Source organism: Squalius cephalus (assembly GCF_949319135.1).
Source record: "Squalius cephalus genome assembly, contig: scaffold_45, whole genome shotgun sequence".
Taxonomy (NCBI): Eukaryota; Metazoa; Chordata; class Actinopteri; order Cypriniformes; family Leuciscidae; genus Squalius; species Squalius cephalus.
The window spans coordinates 270,336-288,223 of record NW_027645855.1 but is presented as its reverse complement, the minus strand read 5'-3'; the positions used below and the strand labels follow the sequence as shown (position 1 = coordinate 288,223).

At 42.2% G+C, this 17,888-nt stretch overlaps 1 protein-coding gene across 2 annotated transcripts in view; it reads right to left on the bottom strand.

Annotated features, from left to right (window-relative positions):
* LOC307154085 (MSL complex subunit 3-like) overlaps positions 1-17,888 on the bottom strand; it is a 266,037-nt gene that overhangs the window by 24,406 nt on the left and 223,743 nt on the right. Inside the window, exons 3-4 of one of the 2 annotated variants that reach the window (XM_079898864.1) lie at positions 5,774-5,873; positions 5,606-5,690 (exon numbers count right to left, since the gene is read on the bottom strand). In XM_079898864.1, the coding sequence (XP_079754990.1) occupies positions 5,606-5,690; positions 5,774-5,873 (185 nt within the window). The remainder of the gene's footprint in view (positions 1-5,605; positions 5,691-5,773; positions 5,874-17,888) is intronic. The other variant, XM_079898865.1, reaches the window with a different exon arrangement.

Sequence of the window (17,888 nt, the reverse complement as noted above, 5' to 3'; positions counted from 1 at the left end):
TAGCGTCAACTATCCATCTGGATAGGCTCTGTTTCGACGCGGCTAGTCCCTTAGAACGCCCGCTGAACGAAACAAAGAGCTGCTCTGTCTGTCTGAAAACAGACGAGCGAGACACATAAGCTCTTAATGGCCTGACTGGGCAGCTCACGTCTCCTTCCTCATCAGGGACCGGTAGGGCTGACAGGGAAATGACCTGCGCCCTAAACGGTGTGTTGAGGGATTTTGGAACATAACCGTGCTTAGGTTTGAGTATAACTCTTGAGTCATTAGGCCCAAACTCCATGCACGTCGCACTCACTGAGAGCGTGTGTAAGTCCCCTATGCGCTTCACTGAAGCGAGAGCAAGCAGAAACACAGTCTTGAAAGACAGGTGTTTCAGATCAATCGTCTGTAAAGGCTCGAATGGGCCACCTTTCATGGCTTCCAGCACCGTAGAAAGGTCCCATACAGGGACTGAGGGAGGTCTGGGAGGATTCAGTCGCTTAGCCCCTCTAAGGAAGCGGATGACTAAATCGTTCCTTCCTATTGACTGACCAAGCGTTGTTCTCGAGAACGCTGCTATAGCCGCCACATAGACTTTGAGCGTGGAAGGGGTCCTGCCCTTATCCAGCAGCTCTTGTAGGAAGGAGAACACCTCCGTCACCCCACTGTGAGTGACACTGCGCACCAGCCCGAGAACACTGACCATTTCAAGGAGTAGAGACGTCTCGTAGACGGAGCTCTAGCCTGCGTGATCGTGTTTAACACTCCTTTTGGGAGTTCAGCGGGTACCCGTTGATGGCCCAAACATGAAGGGACCACAATTCTGGGTGAGGATGCCAAATCGAGCCGTGGGCCTGGGAGAGGAAGTCTTTCCTCACTGGCACTGGCCACGGGGCAGTGCTCGCTAGCTGCATCATAACTGGGAACCAAGGTTGGTTTTTCCAGCACGGTGCTACGAGCAGTACTGAGCATCCTTCTTCCCTGATCCGCTCTATCACCTGAGCCAGGAGAGAGACGGGGGGAAAATCATAGAGCAGGCGGCGGGGCCATACATGAGCCAGCGCGTCCCTGCTCTTGGAGAAAAATTCCAGACAGTGAGCATTTTCTTGAGACGCAAACAGGTCTACTTCCGCTCTGCCGAATTTCTTCCACAGCAGTTGGACTGTCTGTGGGTGTAGAGACCATTCGCCTGCCGGAACATTGTTCCTGGACAGTCTGTCTGGTCCTATGTTTAGAAGCCCCGGCACGTGCGCTGCTCTCAGCGAGCGCAGGTTGCGCTGAGCCCATACCAGGAGGACATGTTGTCCGAGCGGACCAGGACGTGGTGTCCTTTTATTTGGGGACAGAAACGCGTCAGCGCGTTGTCTACTGCCAACATTTCGAGGCAGTTTATGTGCAGAAGCTTCTCCCGTTCTGACCATTGGCCTAAGAACGGTCTGCCCTCGAGCAGTGCTCCCCATCCCGAGGTGGATGCGTCCGTAGACACCACCCTCACCCTCGAGGAAGTCCCCAGGCTTACACCTGATTGGTACCAGTCGTTTGCCTTCCAAGGTTTCAGAGCTGTGATGCACTTCTGATTTACCTTGAGACGAAGCAGACCGGAGGTCCACGCTCGGCGTGGCACTCGCGCTTTCAGCCAGAACTGCAGTGGGTGCATGCGGAGCAAGCCCAGCTGAAGCACTGATGATGCTGAAGCCATGAGACCTAGCATCTTCTGAAATTTCTTGAGCGGGACAGATGCGCCGCAGCGGAAAGAGCCCGCTGCGTGCTGAATGTCTACCGTGCGCTGTGGTGATAGCTGTGCTATCATGGACAGCGAGTCCAGCTCTGTGCCCAGGAAAGATATCATCTGACTGGGGGACAGAGAGCTCTTCGCCCAACTGACTCTGAGACCCAAATTCTCGAGGTGATCGAGTAAAATGGTCGTGTGCTCTGTGAGCTCTGGGCGAGATTGAGCTAGAATCAGCCAATCGTCCAAATAGTTCAGTACTCGCATGCCCCGCAGTCTGAGGGGTGCGAGCGCTGCATCCATGCACATCGTAAATGTACGGGGTGCTAGGGATAAGCAGAACGGCAGGACTGTGTACTGATATGCCTGGCCCTCGAAGGCGAATCTCAAAAATCGCCTGTGACGTGACACTATCTGTATATGAAAATACGCGTCTCTCAGATCTATTGACACAAACCAATCTCCTCGGCGAATCTGCGCGAGGATTTTTCTGGTCGTGAGCATTCTGAACTGTCGCTTCACAAGCACTCTGTTCAGTTGCCTTAGATCTAGTATGGGTCTGAGACCCCCGTCTTTTTCGGCACCAGGAAGTATCTGCTGTATAGCCCTCCTTCGCTCTGAACTTGAGAGAGAGGCTCTATGGCCCCTTTGTTCAATAGTTTCGCGACTTCGGCTCGAAGTAAATGTGCTACTTCTGTTTTCACCGTGGTCTCGACGCGCGCCGCATAGCGGCGAGGGCGTCCGCGAAACTGCAGCGAATAGCCTCCTTTTATAATGTCTAGCACCCACTTCGAAACCCCGGGCAGCTTTGCCCATGCGTCTGCATGAATGGCTAGGGGTTGAATACGAAGCGCGCTCCGTTCGCTCAGCGACAGAGAAGCTTCGGTGTGCTGTAACATAAGCATCACGCTTATGACATTTGAGGCAGGGGGCGCGCTGATAACAGCGGGCAGATTGCCCGCGGGCAGATTGCCCGCGCTCGACTCCTCTGCGGCGGTCAACCGAGAGAGGGAGGGCTGGGCGAGTCCCGTAGGAACTATCATGTCTGTGTGTGGATGTGGGCGCGGGATAGCGGGCACATTTACCACACTGAAAACATTGTCCGCTTGAGTGAAGCGAATGCACGTTGGTTTCGTTTTTACAGAAACCTTGAGACATGCAGAACTTAGTGTTTGTGGGCACTGGGTAGTGGGCACACTTACCACGTTTAATGCGCAATCGATCTGAGTCGATTTTATGTGCGCGAGCCCTGTGTGACGGACTGTGCTTGTGTGTAGGAATGGGCACTGGGCAGTGGGCATTTTTTCTACACATAAAACACCATCGCCCGTGGCCGGGACACCAGAAAAATCACTCTTATGGGATTTATCTGGGTAGCCGTAAAAGCGGCGTTTGTGTGCAGGCAAGCGTGCTGCGTCGCTGACTTGTTTACTGCAGAATACACTGGAACAGTCACATTTACTGGAACTGAACGTGCGAGAAGTTGCCATAGAAACAGAGAGCGTCAACATGCTGGCGTTTATTTGCAGGCCTGCGTGAATTACAACAGGCTCGCTCACTGCAATATTGACATTTCCAGTCGCCTGAACTTCAGAGGGGAATGAGAAATGTGTGAGAAATGGAGGTCGGCCCGGCCGCAGCGGGACTAAAAACACTCTCTTCTCCTTTCGCTAGTGACGCACGGGAACCATAGAAACGGTGTTTGGGTGCAGGCGAGCGGGTTGTACAACGCGCTCGTTGGCAGCAAAATGCACATCTGCAGTCGCCTTTCATGGAACTGACAGAGCGAAGCATTGGCGGCACAATTTATCTGCCGTTAGACCGGGATTCGAACACCGGTCTCTCGTGCGAAAAACCTAAGATTCCACCACTGAGCCACAGGGGGGGGAACACAAAAGCTTTCAGATGCACAAGCATATAAGAGAGCGTCAACATGTTTTCTTCGGCGTTTGCTTGCAGGCGTGCTTGTGTTAACAGGCTCGTTTGCTGCAATATTGATATTTTCAGTCACCTGATCAAGGAACTGAAATTGAGGTCAGTCCATCCTCGGCGGGACTAAAAACACTCCTTTCTCCTTTCGCCGGTGAGTGACGCATGAATGGGGCGCAGGGGCAGGGTAGCTTTCTTGTAACGTAAAGAAAAACTAACCCCGACCGTCCGCTTCCAGCCTCCCTTGTGAACGGCGCAGTTTGCGCGGCTCGAACAGAGGGAGAGAGAAAGCTAGCCCCGTGACTGTCCGCTCCTGACATCCCCTGTGAGCGGCGCGGTTTGCGCGGCTCGAACAGAGGGAGAACAGGTATCGTCCCCCAAGCAGGCAAGGCAAGCGGGCGAACCGGCGAGCTTTGCGGGTTGGGGATGGGCGGAGGAGCAGTCTCGGAGAAGGATGCCAGGTAAGTCCTAAGAGTCACCATAGGCAGTAACTAGCTCGCAGTGAGGGCAGTCGCCGTCCGCGAGCGCGAGAGCTGCGTGATCCTCAGGAAAGGGGCGTCTTGAAAAAGACACCCGGCTCTTTTAGTGCAATGAGAGTGTGTGTCGCGGCGGCGAGCACACTCACATACACAAAACACAGTAGCAGAGAAAGGATATAACGCCGGATAGCGCAGCAGGAAGGCGACTGAAGGCGGCGCGGCCAGCGGCTTCAGAGTGTCGACTCGTCCCGCTGAAAGGCTTTTTCAGACGGCGCGGCTTCTCTCCAGCTCCAGCGATGCATGTGCTTCGCTTGAAGGATGAAAAATCAGATATTAGCTGCCTGCGAGCTGTATTTATAGGCCTAGGCCTGAAGCGCCCTCATTGGGTCTGACGTCACCCCAGGCCTCGCTCGATAGGCTGCTGCAGTTGCCGCAGAGCAGCCAATAGGCGCGCGAGCTGTCTCGCCTATGTCTGTATGCTGCCGCAACGCGTTTTGCATTATTAAAAAATTAAGGATAATTTTTGGCTTCAATATCTCGCGGAAAAAGGATTTTCCCCTAGCGTAAGATATCTTACGCAGTACGAGAGACCTCTCGTAAGAGAACAATCATTATTAAGTTTTATATTAACAGGTTCTGTTCCTCTAATCTGGTCAAACAGCATTCCACATTGCTTGTCTATGTTTGCGCATTCCAGACGGACGGATTGTCAGTCTGTGCATTAGCGGTGGGTATTTTTCAGTGACTCTTTTTTCAGGTTACATTGTTGTGTGAAGTCTGAATGACTGACTTTATGAGCGAGTCATGAATCATTACTCAACAAATTTGTTACAAAACACTGATTCATTCACTAGTGACTTTTTACTTACTTGAGTCCTAAATGTATGGACTCTATTTGTGAAGATAAAGTACATACTTTTAGGTGCATAGAAGAAGAGTATGCAATGAAGTGATGAAGCAGTCAGTTTCTAGCACTTTAGCCATTTTTTATTCATGTTTGTAGTTTTGAACTGAAATATCACAAATTCTCATATGGGTTTGTGATCAATGCTAGCCGCTAGAATGTGCAATCAAGGAATGTGCAATCTCACTAACTTATTTAGCGATGTCTCAAACTGTACGGATGGAGCAACATTTTTAATTTCCCTGTAAATTTGATAGTTGGAATGTACCCCTAGTCCTAACTTTGTGGACATGGGCTTCATTGAGAATCATATTTCTATGGCTATGTCTTAGATGCGTTCTTATAAATTTTAGTAGATAGGACACATGTTGAAATATAACTTGTATTAGAAATATAATCAATATTTGTTTTATCCATCTCGCCTGTGTGTTCTCTATCAAGTGATTAGCAAGAACACCTTGAAACTACAAAACAATGATTTACAACTACCTCTCACACAATTCCCTTAGATAAAGTATTTATGTGCATTCAAGTTAATCATATGCATGCAATTTAATTTTTTTTTTTTTTTTTAATTTGCACCTGAGGAAAAGCTCAAAGTGTTTCACTAGTGCCCTCAGGTTCTTTTCTGGTATGTGCATCTTCCTCAGGATTTCCGGAAGTTTCACTAAAACAAAAAGGCATTAATTAATTAATTAATTAAATAAATAATTTAACACTTTTTTACATAAAAAAGAAGCTGATATTAACCAAATAGCCGAAGCAGGTGCTGAGAGCCATAGAGGTAAGAGGGAGGTGGAAGCTGGTCGCTCTGAGGGTAGTTATCCGGTGTCAGTCTCCAGCTCAGAACCTAAGACATAGAGGTAAGCCAATTTAATGAGCTAATTCTGTAAATGAGATTATAGGCATACAAGCAGTATTGAACCAGATCATGCTAAGAACAGGTCCTAAATCTCTAACAGTGAAAACATACACAAAGATAATGTTTAAAACTGTACAGAGAATCAGTGCAGCTAGGCTGATTACAACATTAAAATCAATAGCAGAGAAATGATCAATGCCAATTTTGACACCACAGCAAAATCCAATATTCTACTCAACGGATGTCAACTATCTTGGGAGTTTGCAGTGCTGCTGTTTTGGTGCTTTTAGTGGGGATTCTGACTCCTCTCTGTTAAATGCATGCATCAAATGTCTGAACCTATGGTTCCTTTTGTGGGAGCACGATTACCATTGCAACATTTTAATCAGTATAATAAAATGATACATAGTTGTGATGCAATGCTTGCCCACCACAAGCCATTTATCACTCACTTTATTAACTTTTCTGTCACCTACTGTTTAAAACCCCCAAATCCAGAAAGATTATAAGCCCCCACATTCAGAGTCTATGTTTGTAGTGAAATAAAAAAAATAAAGGTTTTGACAAAGGCTTTTGACACTCCGCTTTGCTATCTTTCCAGAGCTTGCTTAATCTTTGCACTTTAAGACAGTGACATTTAAATGTATTTTCAAATATTTGTTCCATTTTTTTTACTTGTGTATTATTTAAACTATCAATTCAGTTTGTTAAATGTTCACGGTAATCAAAAAATGACTTGTGCTACGAAGTTGGTGTTTAATACCAGGTGAGAAAAAAAACATTAAATCTTGGTTGGCAACTTGTGACCAGATCACCAAAAAAATCCAATGCCAAGTGATTTTTGACAAGTCTTTTAATACCCCTTTAAGACAGGAACTGCGCCACCATAAATAAACAATAATACAAAAACAAATTCAAGATGACATTTTTATTAAAAAATGTATGGCACATAGTCTTAGAGCTCAAACATGAATTGGGGCCCAGCTCAGGAAGCAGACAGACTGGCTAAACCGACCGTCTGCTAGCTGTCTCACGTCACTGAGGTCAGATAAATCACATCACATAAAGACTATGTTTCACCTACTGTAGATATCATCATATAGAGACTGTGTCTGTTCCCCGAATTAGGACATACAAAAAACTCCACAACCCATTTAAGGATACAAATTTAATTGATGTTCGACAAATAAAAAACAGATATAATACAGATGAACAAATGATAAAGCTCAGGTTGCTGAATATTCAATCCCTTACTTCAAAAGCACTTATTGTTAATGATATGATTACAGATTATAACCTAGATGTGCTGTGTTTGTGTCACGGACTGGGTTGGTGAAAGGAGCTAGGACTCAAGTGCAGAAAACAAATTTATTAACAAAAGAAATAAAACAACAATACAAACAAAAACTCCCCGTGGGGGAAAACAGGACAGGCATCGACAGGAAACACAAGGGAACTGCAAACACAGGGAGACTAAATAGGGAAGCAAACAAAAGAGGGTAACGAGGAAAGCAGGTGTGGCAAATTAATCAATAATCAGGAAACAAGATGGGAGGGGCTAGACAATTGACAGGAGAGCACATGGCACAAGGAAATACATGACAAGCCATGTGCTCACAACAAACCAGACTATACACAAACACATGACAAACCAGGAATGCCAGAGCTCTGTCACCAACCCAAGATGTAACCCAAACAGAAGTGACAGAACTCTGACAAGTTTGACAGAAACCTGGCTAAAACCAGACGATTACGTTACTTTAAATCCACCCTGCAAGATTACTGTTATAAACATGAGCCTCATCTGAAAGGCAAAGGTGGAGGTGTTGCTGTAATTTATAGTAATATCTTCAGAATTACTCAGAAGTCTTGTTTTAAATATAATTCTTTTGAAGTGTTAATGTAACACTATCTAGTGTAAATGATAAATCACGTTTGAGATTTGTGCTGGCTACTGTCTGCAGGGCACCAGGGCACCATACAGACTTTATCAAAGAATTTGCTGATTTTCTATCAGAGTTAGTACTATAGCTGCAGATAAAGTCCTAATTGTTGGTGATTTTAATATACATGTAGATAACGAAAAAGATGCATTAGGATTGGCATTTAAAGACATTCTGAATTTATTCTATTGGAGTTAGACAACATGTGTCAGGACCTACTCATTGTCATAATCATACACTAGATCTAATATTATCACATGGAATCAATGTTGATGCCGTTGAAATTCTATAGCAGAGCGATGACATCTTAGATCATTATCAAGTCTTGTGTAAACTTCATTTAGTCAAGGCTGCAAAGTCGACTCCATGTTACAAATATGTTAGACCTATCACTTCTGCCACTAAAGATTGCTTTATTAATAATATTCCTGATCACTTTCATCTCCTCAGCATCCCAGATAGCTTAGAAGAACTCGATATTGTGACAGAAACGTTTAACTCTCTCTTTTCCAGCACCTTAGACACAGTTGCTCCTTTGCGCTTAAAAAAGATAAAAGAAAATAGTCCAACGCCGTGGTAAAAACAAGCACACTCGGGCCCTTATGAGAGCAGCCAGAAAATTGGAGCGCAACTGGAAGAAAACAAAACTAGAGTTTTTGGTAGCGCTTTAGATTACAGCCCGGGAAGTACTGCGTAATTAAGGCGAATTTACAGCGTAACTTTCTGTAATTATAGTGTACCTATGAAGTACTTGCATGTAAGTATAAGGGAACAATATGCAAAGTTTGGGGAATAAAGGGGTAACAAAACATTTAAAAAAAAAAATTATATTGTAAGTATTATAGAACTAAGGGGTACTTATTCTGCTATTATGATCCAACAATCTTACATTTGGGAGCAATTTAACAAGAGCATACACTGTGTACCTTTTTGTAAAATTGTGCATCAATACAAACTGTATAGGCTTTTTGAAAATTACAGGGTACATATCTATGTATTTATACAGGTTTTTTTTTTTTTTTTTTTTTTTTTTGATCAGCAAAAGTGCAGATGTTTAGGTTTGGGCTTACATGTTTCAAGGCAAGTAAAGCTATTGCAATTTTTTTAAAATACTGGGGAATATACTCTTGTTCCATGTATTTACAGGGTAAGTACAATAAAATACATACACAATCTAATATCACTGACTCAGAAACCTTTATTTAAAAAACAACTTATTACAGTTTATTGAAGCGATAGTCTACAGTTTAAAAAGTTTAAAATATTGCAATTTTTCTTACAAACACCTGTCGTTTCACTTCAGAAGACATTGATCCATCCATTGGGGTCATATGGATTACTACAGTTATTGCAGTATGTGCCGTTTGATACTCCAACTTTTAGGAACAGATGAGCTTGCATTATATGTATTCCCAGATATATATTTTTTTATTTTTCTAAAAACCTTTATTTGTGTTAATCTGAAGAAGGAAAGTCGTATACTGTACATATTAGAGGGTAAAAGATGAGTAAATGGTGAGGACGTATTTCTGGGTGTACTGCATTTTCTTTTAATACAGAATAGCAACAGACATGATTTCTTCAGATTCATTAGTGGAAAGAAAGAAAAAGAAGAGGTACAAAAGGAAGAAGCCAAGCAAGAGAAAAAAGGGGGGACAAAACATGCTACTTTCTTTCAAGACTGTAAAGACAAAAAAAAGCAGTTTTAAACGAAAAATAAGTGTCGTAAATCTGTTTTGAATTAAGTTGTTTTTCAAATAAAGGTTTCAGAGTCAGTGATATAAGATTGTGTGTATGTATTTTTATTGTGTTTACCCTGTAACTACATAGAACAAGAGGGTAACAAGCATCACTACATGAAACATGTACATGTACCGTTCCCCAATATTTAAGCAAAAGTTGCAATTGTATTAGTTTTCAGTGCACTTTTGTTTAAAAAGATTACTGTATAAATGCATAGATATGTACCCTGTAATTAAAAAAAGCCTATACAGTTTGTATTGGTACACCATTATTACAAAAAGGTACACAGTGTGTGTTCTTGCTAAATTGGTATTTAGCAAGAACACACACAAAAAAACATTGGTATTTATTTGAAACAGTGGCTAAATTAACGAAAAATAAATCTTCAACCCCAGACGTTTCCAAGCAGCACAGCAGTAATTACTTTATGAACTTCTTTACTAACAAGATTGATAATATCAGGGAGATAAAAATTTGAAAATGTAATTCATTCATTGCTATAGGAGAGAAAGAATTTTCTAAACTCGTTAAATCATCTGCATCAACAACATGTATGTTAGACCCTATAACGACTAAGCTATTAAAAGAGATGCTTCCAGAGGTCATAGATCCTCTTCTTAATATCATTAATTCATATTTGTCATTAGGATACGTACCAAAAATTTTTAAGCTGGCTATGATTAAACCGCTTGTTAAAAAAACATAACTTGATCCTATAGTGTGGGGAATTGTGTTATTTTAGGAACGGTTCATATAGATTTTTGCAACTGGTGTTTTTTTACTTGCTAGGACCCCACTGAATACAAAACAACCTGTTTCCAGGTTACCTGTTACCTGTTTTTTTTCTTCATTTTTAGTGCCAAAATTCAAGATGGCAGACAATATATGCAGAAAAATCACAGAAAATAAAATATATAATCTTTTCACTTCTATGAAGGCTTTAAAATGGTAAACTTTTTGATGAATGTATTCCTAATAAGGCAGACAAGTGAGACCCAGACTATTTTAAAAATATTTATTGGATCGTTTGCCAAAAAATTGGGCAAAAAAAAAAAAAAAAAAAAAAAAGGAAAAAATGAAAAAAAAAAAAAAAAAAAAAAATCTGAAAAAAATGAAGAAAAAAAAAATCTGCATTTTGTTTCATTATTGAAGAGTTCAACAAAACAGTCAGTCATTGTCACTCAAGTATTTATCCTCATCACTCTCACTGTCACTGTCACTGTCTGACTTTTCAATATTGGTGCATGTCTTCTTAGTACCAAATCCACATTCAAACCAAAATATCTGACTTCCTGTTGGTCGGAGCTAATGACTGTAAATTAGAAAGTTGTCCGGCTTGATGAGACCAATATACGTACTGATTTTTGTAACTGTTGGTAAAACTAACCCCCCCACTTTTGTCAAAAGCATTTTGAAAGTGACACACTTCCTGCTGCCAGTTGGTGGCGCTATAACTTTGACTCACAATAGTTACATCCATCTGATCGGCCTCTTACCATGAACACACTGCTGAAGTTTCATCAAGATCAGTTAATGTATGCAGAAGTTATAACACTTCGTGTTTCTCTTTTCTCGCCATAAATTCGTTTCCTCGCCACGACCAAACCGTGCGAGATATCAAAAATCCGTCTGCAATTTAGCATCCTCAATGTCTTGACTTCATGCACACCGAGTTTGATGGGGATTGAATTAATTCTCTAGGAGGAGTGTTTCAAATTCCACAGCAAGCATTCTCCAAACAACCCATAATAGCTGACTTCCTGTTGGGCTGGTGTATAACTTAAGAGTGCGAAAGTTGTTCGGCCCGATGAGATCTATATGTGTACCGAGTTTCATATTAATTCACGCAAGCTAGTTTGATCTATGGACCAAGTTTTCGGACCCCATTCAAAGGGGCGCTGTTGAGCCCCAATGCCACGCCCGGGTACCAGCTTCAGCCCGGCCCTGATGGCCGTGGGTTCTGACCTGTGTGCAAAGTTTCAAGAGTTTTTGAGCACGTTAAGGGCCCCAAAAGCCCCTGAAACCTTGAAAAACAATTATAAAAGCAAATCTCTCTAACAGACAAATCCCCCACACCCCACACACACACACAGAGACACAGATACAGAGAGAGAGAGAGAGAGAATTCTCCATAAAATCACATTCAAACCAAAATATCTGACTTCCTGTTGGTCTGAGCTAATGACTATAAATTAGAAAGTTGTCCGGCTCGATGAGAACAATATACATACCGATTTTTGTGATTCTAGGAAAAACTAAGCCCCCATTTTTGACTAAAGGTGGCGCTACTGAGTTCCTCACCACGCCCATTTCTGAAACTTTGCACATGTCTACTGGATAATAAATGTGATGTGTCTGTCGAGTTTCATGCATTTTCAAGCATGTTAACAGTCTCAAAAGCATCTGAAAAGAATATTAAAGTTTGATGCGTTGCCACGGCAACAGTATCTAAGATATCAATAATCCTTTCACAGGTCTACATCTGCCGTGTGTCTACATTATACACATCAAGTTTGAAGCAAATCGGGTAAAAATAAGAGAGTGATTTCAAAGCATTTTGAAAGTGACACACTTCCTGCTGCCAGTTGGTGGCGCTATAACTTTGACTCACAATAGTCACGTCAATGTGATCGGCCTCTGAGAACGAACACACTGCTGAAGTTTCATCAAGATCAGTTAATGTATGCAGAAGTTATAACACACTTCCTGTTTCTTTTTTATTGCCATAAATTTGTTTCCTTGCCACGGCCAAACCGTTCGAGATATCAAAAATCCGTCTGCAATTTAGCATCCTCAATGTCTTGACTTCATGCTGACCGAGTTTGGAGGCGATTGGATGAATTCTCTAGGAGGAGTACATCAAATTCCACAGCAAGCGTTCTCCAAACAACCTATAATAGCTGACTTCCTGTTGGGCGGAGCTAATAACTTAGAGTGTGAAAGTTGTTCGGCCCGATGAGATCTATATGTGTACCGAGTTTCATATTAATTCATGCAAGCGTGTTTGATATATGGACCAAGTTTTCGGACCCCGTTCAAGGGGGCGCTGTCGAGCCCCCCTGCCACGCCCGGCTACCAGCTTCAGCCCGGCCCTGATGGCCGCGGGTTCTGACCTGTGTGCAAAGTTTCAAGAGTTTTCGAGCATGTTAAGGGCCCCAAAAGTGCCCGAGAAGTAGAAAAAAATAAATAAAAAATATAGCTGCGAGCAGCGATTACGGGCCCAAGCCGGTGGCACCGCAATTAATTAATGCAAGCGTGTTTGATCTATGGACCAAGTTTTGGGACACTGTTCAAGGGGGCGCTGTTGAGCCCCCCTGCCACGCCCGGGTACCAGCTTCAGCCCGTCCCTGATGGCAGGGGGTTCTGACTTGTGTGCAAAGTTTCAAGAGTTTTTGAGCACGTTAAGGACCCCAAAAGCCCCTGAAACCTTGATTAACAATATAAAAGCAATAGTCAAATCCCCCCCTCCCCTCACACACACAGAGACACAGAGAGAGGGAGAGAAAATTCTTCAGAAAATCCACATTCAAACCAAAATATCTCTCTTCCTGTTGGTCAGAGATCGTTAATGTAAATTAGAAAGTTGTCACCTAAAGGCACCGGGGTGGCAGTACTGCCGGCTTTGGCCCTTCATCGCTGCTCGCAGCTATATTTATATATATATATATATATATATATATATATATATAAAAGACCAAAAATATTGCTTGACTTACCTTATTCTGATTTTATGATACACTCAAAATATTCCACAACAAATCCTTTAAATTTAATGTAAAAATAAAAATGAAAGAAAGCAGTGTTGGGCTCACGTAACCCTCTCATTAGAATCAAAATGTTTCAACATTTGCGATGTATTTGGATGCTAAACTATTCTTTATTATAGGCTTTGTTCTTCACTCGTGTTCCAATATCGACGCAAAAATGTGCTTGGAAACACCACAGTGGAGCGGTGCTTACTGTGAATGTATGAATTGTACTACTGACTATTTAGAGCAGTGTAATTGTTATATGTTAGGTTGACTATTTTATTATTATATTTTATGAAGGCCATAATGAACAGGCTGCGATGTCAAGATTACAATGCTGGAATGTGTGTGTGTGTGTGTGTTCATGTTTTTCTATCCCGGTGGGGACTTCAACCTGAATGCATACAGACTCATGGGGACTCGTGTCACAGTGGGGACCTAAATAGAGGTCCCCATGGGTAAACAAGCTTATAAATCATACAGAATGAGTTTTTTTGGAAATGTAAAAATGCAGAAAGTTTTCTGTGATAGGTAGGTTTAGGGGTAGGGTTAGTGTGAGGAGATAGCATATACAGTTTATGCAGTATAAAAAAAATTAAAGCTATGGAGAGTCCCCACAAAGATAGTAAACCGTGTGTGTGTGTGTGTGTGTGGCGTGGGCGCGTTTGAACAGTGGACACATAAAAACATACTCCGTCATTATACAGGACGACATTCAAACTGCAAAGTGTTAACTTATATTTGTGTACAGTCGCAATAAAACACAACATTGTGCTTTTGTAAAATAATTTCAAGCAATCCACCCCCCGAAAGGCGCTAATTTTAAAATTAAACTAAAATGCTCACGGCTGCACGGGCATTCATAACGGTGCGCGTCCACGGCGAGGAATGAGCGAGGAATGTTTTTCAGTTAATTCCTACTTCCATAGGAATTCTTTTGAAATGCTTGCTCAACCACTATCAATGTCAGTGCGGACGAACATATTTTACTTTTGTTTTTAAGTTGGCGATTCAAAAGCCCCCAGTGGTGTCACACGTCGATTAACCGGTGGTAAAATATTCTCAAAGTCACATATTACCTAGTATATTTTTATATAGATACAATAGGCCTACCTGATTTTGAACACAAGAGGGCAGTATAGCCCTATGTATAAGCAGGAGTAACTAAAAACTCAGAGTCTGAAATATCCAAAAAATCCACATTCAGACCAAAATATCTGACTTCCAGATGGCCGGAGCTAATGAATGTTAATTAGAAAGTTGTCCGGCTTGATGAGTACAATATAAAACTTTTTTTTTTTTTACTGTAGTTAAAACTAACCCGCCCACTTTTGTCAAAAGCATGTTGAAAGTGACACACTTCCTGCTGCCAGTTGGTGGCGCTATAACTTTGACTCACAATAGTTACATCCATCTGATCGGCCTCTTACCACGAACACACTGCTGAAGTTTCATCAAGATCAGTTAATGTATGCATAAGTTATTCCACTTCGTGTTTCTCTTTTCTCGCCATAAATTTGTTTCCTCGCCACGGCCAAACCGTTCGAGATATCAAAAATCCGTCCGCAATTTAGAATCCTCAATGTCTTGACTTCATGCACACCGAGTTTGGTGGGGATTGGATGAATTCTCTAGGAGGAGTACTTCGCATTCCACAGCAAGCGTTTTCCAAACAACCCATAATAGCCGACTTCCTGTTGGGCTGGCGTAAAACTTGACCGGGGGAAAGTTGTTCGGCCCGATGAGATCTATATGTGTACCGAGTTTCATATTAATTCATGCAAGCGTGTTTGATCTATGGACCAAGTTTTGGGACACCGTTCAAGGGGGCGCTGTTGAGCCCCCCTGCCACGCCCGGGTACCAGCTTCAGCCCGTCCCTGATGGCAGGGGGTTCTGACTTGTGTGCAAAGTTTCAAGAGTTTTTGAGCACGTTAAGGACCCCAAAAGCCCCTGAAACCTTGATTAACAATATAAAAGCAATAGTCAAATCCCCCCCTCCCCTCACACACACAGAGACACAGAGAGAGGGAGAGAAAATTCTTCAGAAAATCCACATTCAAACCAAAATATCTCTCTTCCTGTTGGTCAGAGATCGTTAATGTAAATTAGAAAGTTGTCCGTCTTGATGAGAACAATACACATACCAAGTTTTGTTGCTGTTGATAAAACTAACCCCCCCACTTATGACTAAAGGTGGCGCTACTGAGCCCCTCACCACGCCCGTTTCTGAAACATTGCACAAGTCTACGGGCTAATAAATGTGATGTGTCTGTCGAGTTTCATCCAATTTCAAGTATGTTAAGAGTCTCAAAAGCATCAAAAAAGAATATTAAAGTTTGAAGCGTTGCCATGGCAACAGTATTAAAGATATCAAAAATCCTTTCACAGGTCTACATCTGCCGTGTGTTTACATTATACAAATAAAGTTTGAAGCAAATCGGGTAAAAATAAGAGGGTGATTTCAAAGCATTTTGAAAGGGACACACTTCCTGCTGCCAGTTGGTGGCGCTATAACTTTGACTCACAATAGTCACATCCATGTGATCGGCCTCTTACAACGAACACACTGCTGAAGTTTAATCAAGATCAGTTAATGTATGCAGAAGTTATAACACACTTCCTGTTTCCATTATTCGCCATAAATTCGTGTCCTCGCCACGGCCAAACCGTTCGAGATATCAAAAATCCGTCCGCAATTTAGCATCCTCAATGTCTTGACTTCATGCTGACTGAGTTTGGAGGCGAATGGATGAATTCCCTAGGAGGAGTACATTAAATTCCACAGCATGCGTTTCCAAACAACCCATAATAGCCGACTTCCTGTTGGGCTGGCGTAAAAAGTAAAAGTACGAAAGTTGTTTGGCCCGATGAGATCTATATGTGTATTGAGTTTCATATTATTACATGCAAGCGTGTCTGATTTATGGACCAAGTTTTCGGACCCCGTTCAAGGGGGCGCTGTTGAGCCCCCTTGCCCCGACGGGTACCAGCTTCAGCCCGGCCCTGATGGCCGCAGGTTCTGACCTGTGTGCAAAATTTCAAGAGTTTTCGAGCATGTTAAAGGCCCCAAAAGTGCCCGAATGGTTGACAGAAAAATAAGAATAATAATAATAAATATAGCTGCGAGCAGCGATTACGGGCCCAAGCCGGTGGCACCGCAACCCCAGTGCCTTTAGTTACTTAAAGGCACCGGGGTGGCGGTGCCGCCGGCTTTGGCCCTTCATTGCTGCTCGCAGCTATATTTATATATATATATATATATATATATATATATATACAGTATATATAAAAGACAGAAAATATTACTTTACTTACCTTATTCTGATTTTATGATACACTCAAAATATTCCACAACAAATCCTTTAAATTTAATGTAAAAATAAAAATGAAAGTAAGCAGTGTTGGGCTCACGTAACCCTCTCATTAGAATCAAAATGTTTCAACATTTGCGATGTATTTGGATGCTAAACTATTCTTTATTATAGGCTTTGTTCTTCACTCGTGTTCCAATATCGACGGAAAAAATCATCCTCTTCACACGCGCAAAAATGTGCTTGAAACATCACAGTGGTGCGGTGCTTACTGTGAATGTACGAATTGTACTACTGACTATTTAGAGCAGTGTAATTTTTATATGTTAGGTTAACTATTTTATTATTATATTTTATTAAGGCTATAATGAACAGGCTGCGATGTCAAGATTGCAATGCTGTAATGTGTGTTTGTGTGTTTGTGTGTGTGTGTGTGTGTGTGTGTGTGTGTGTATATGTGTGTTCATGTTTTTCTATCCCGGTGGGGACTTCAACCTGAATGCACACAGACTCATGGGGACTCATGTCACAGTGGGGACCTAAATAGAGGTCCCCATGGGTAAACAAGCTTATAAATCATACAGAATGAGTTTTTTTGGAAATGTAAAAATGCAGAAAGTTTTCTGGGATAGGTAGGTTTAGGGGTAGGGTTAGTGTGAGGAGATAGAATATACAGTTTGTACAGTATAAAACCATTAAGTCTATGGAGAGTCCCCACAAAGATAGTAAACCGTGTGTGTGTGTGTTGAACGACATTCAAACTGCAAAGTGTTAACTTATATTTGTGTACAGTCGCAATAAAACACAACATTGTGCTTTTGTAAAATAATTTCAAGCAATCCACCCCCCGAAAGGCGCTCATTTTAAAATTAAACTAAAATGCTCATGGCTGCACGGGCATTCATAACGGTGTGCGTCCACGGCGAGGAACGAGCAGAACAGAGTGAACGTTTTTCAGTTAATTCCTACTTCCATAGGAATTCATTTGAAAAGCTCGCTCAACCACTATCAATGTCAGTGCGGACGAGCATATTTTACTTTCGTTTTTAAGTTGGCGATTCAAAAGCCCCCAGCGGTGTCACACATAGATTAACCAGTGGTAAAATATTCTCAACGTCACAAACCTAGTATATTTTTATGTAGATACAATAGGCCTACCTGATTTTGAACACAAGAGGACAGTATAGCCCTATGTATGACTTGACTTTTATGGGACTAAATAGTACAATTACTATTTTTAAACTTATAAATAATTA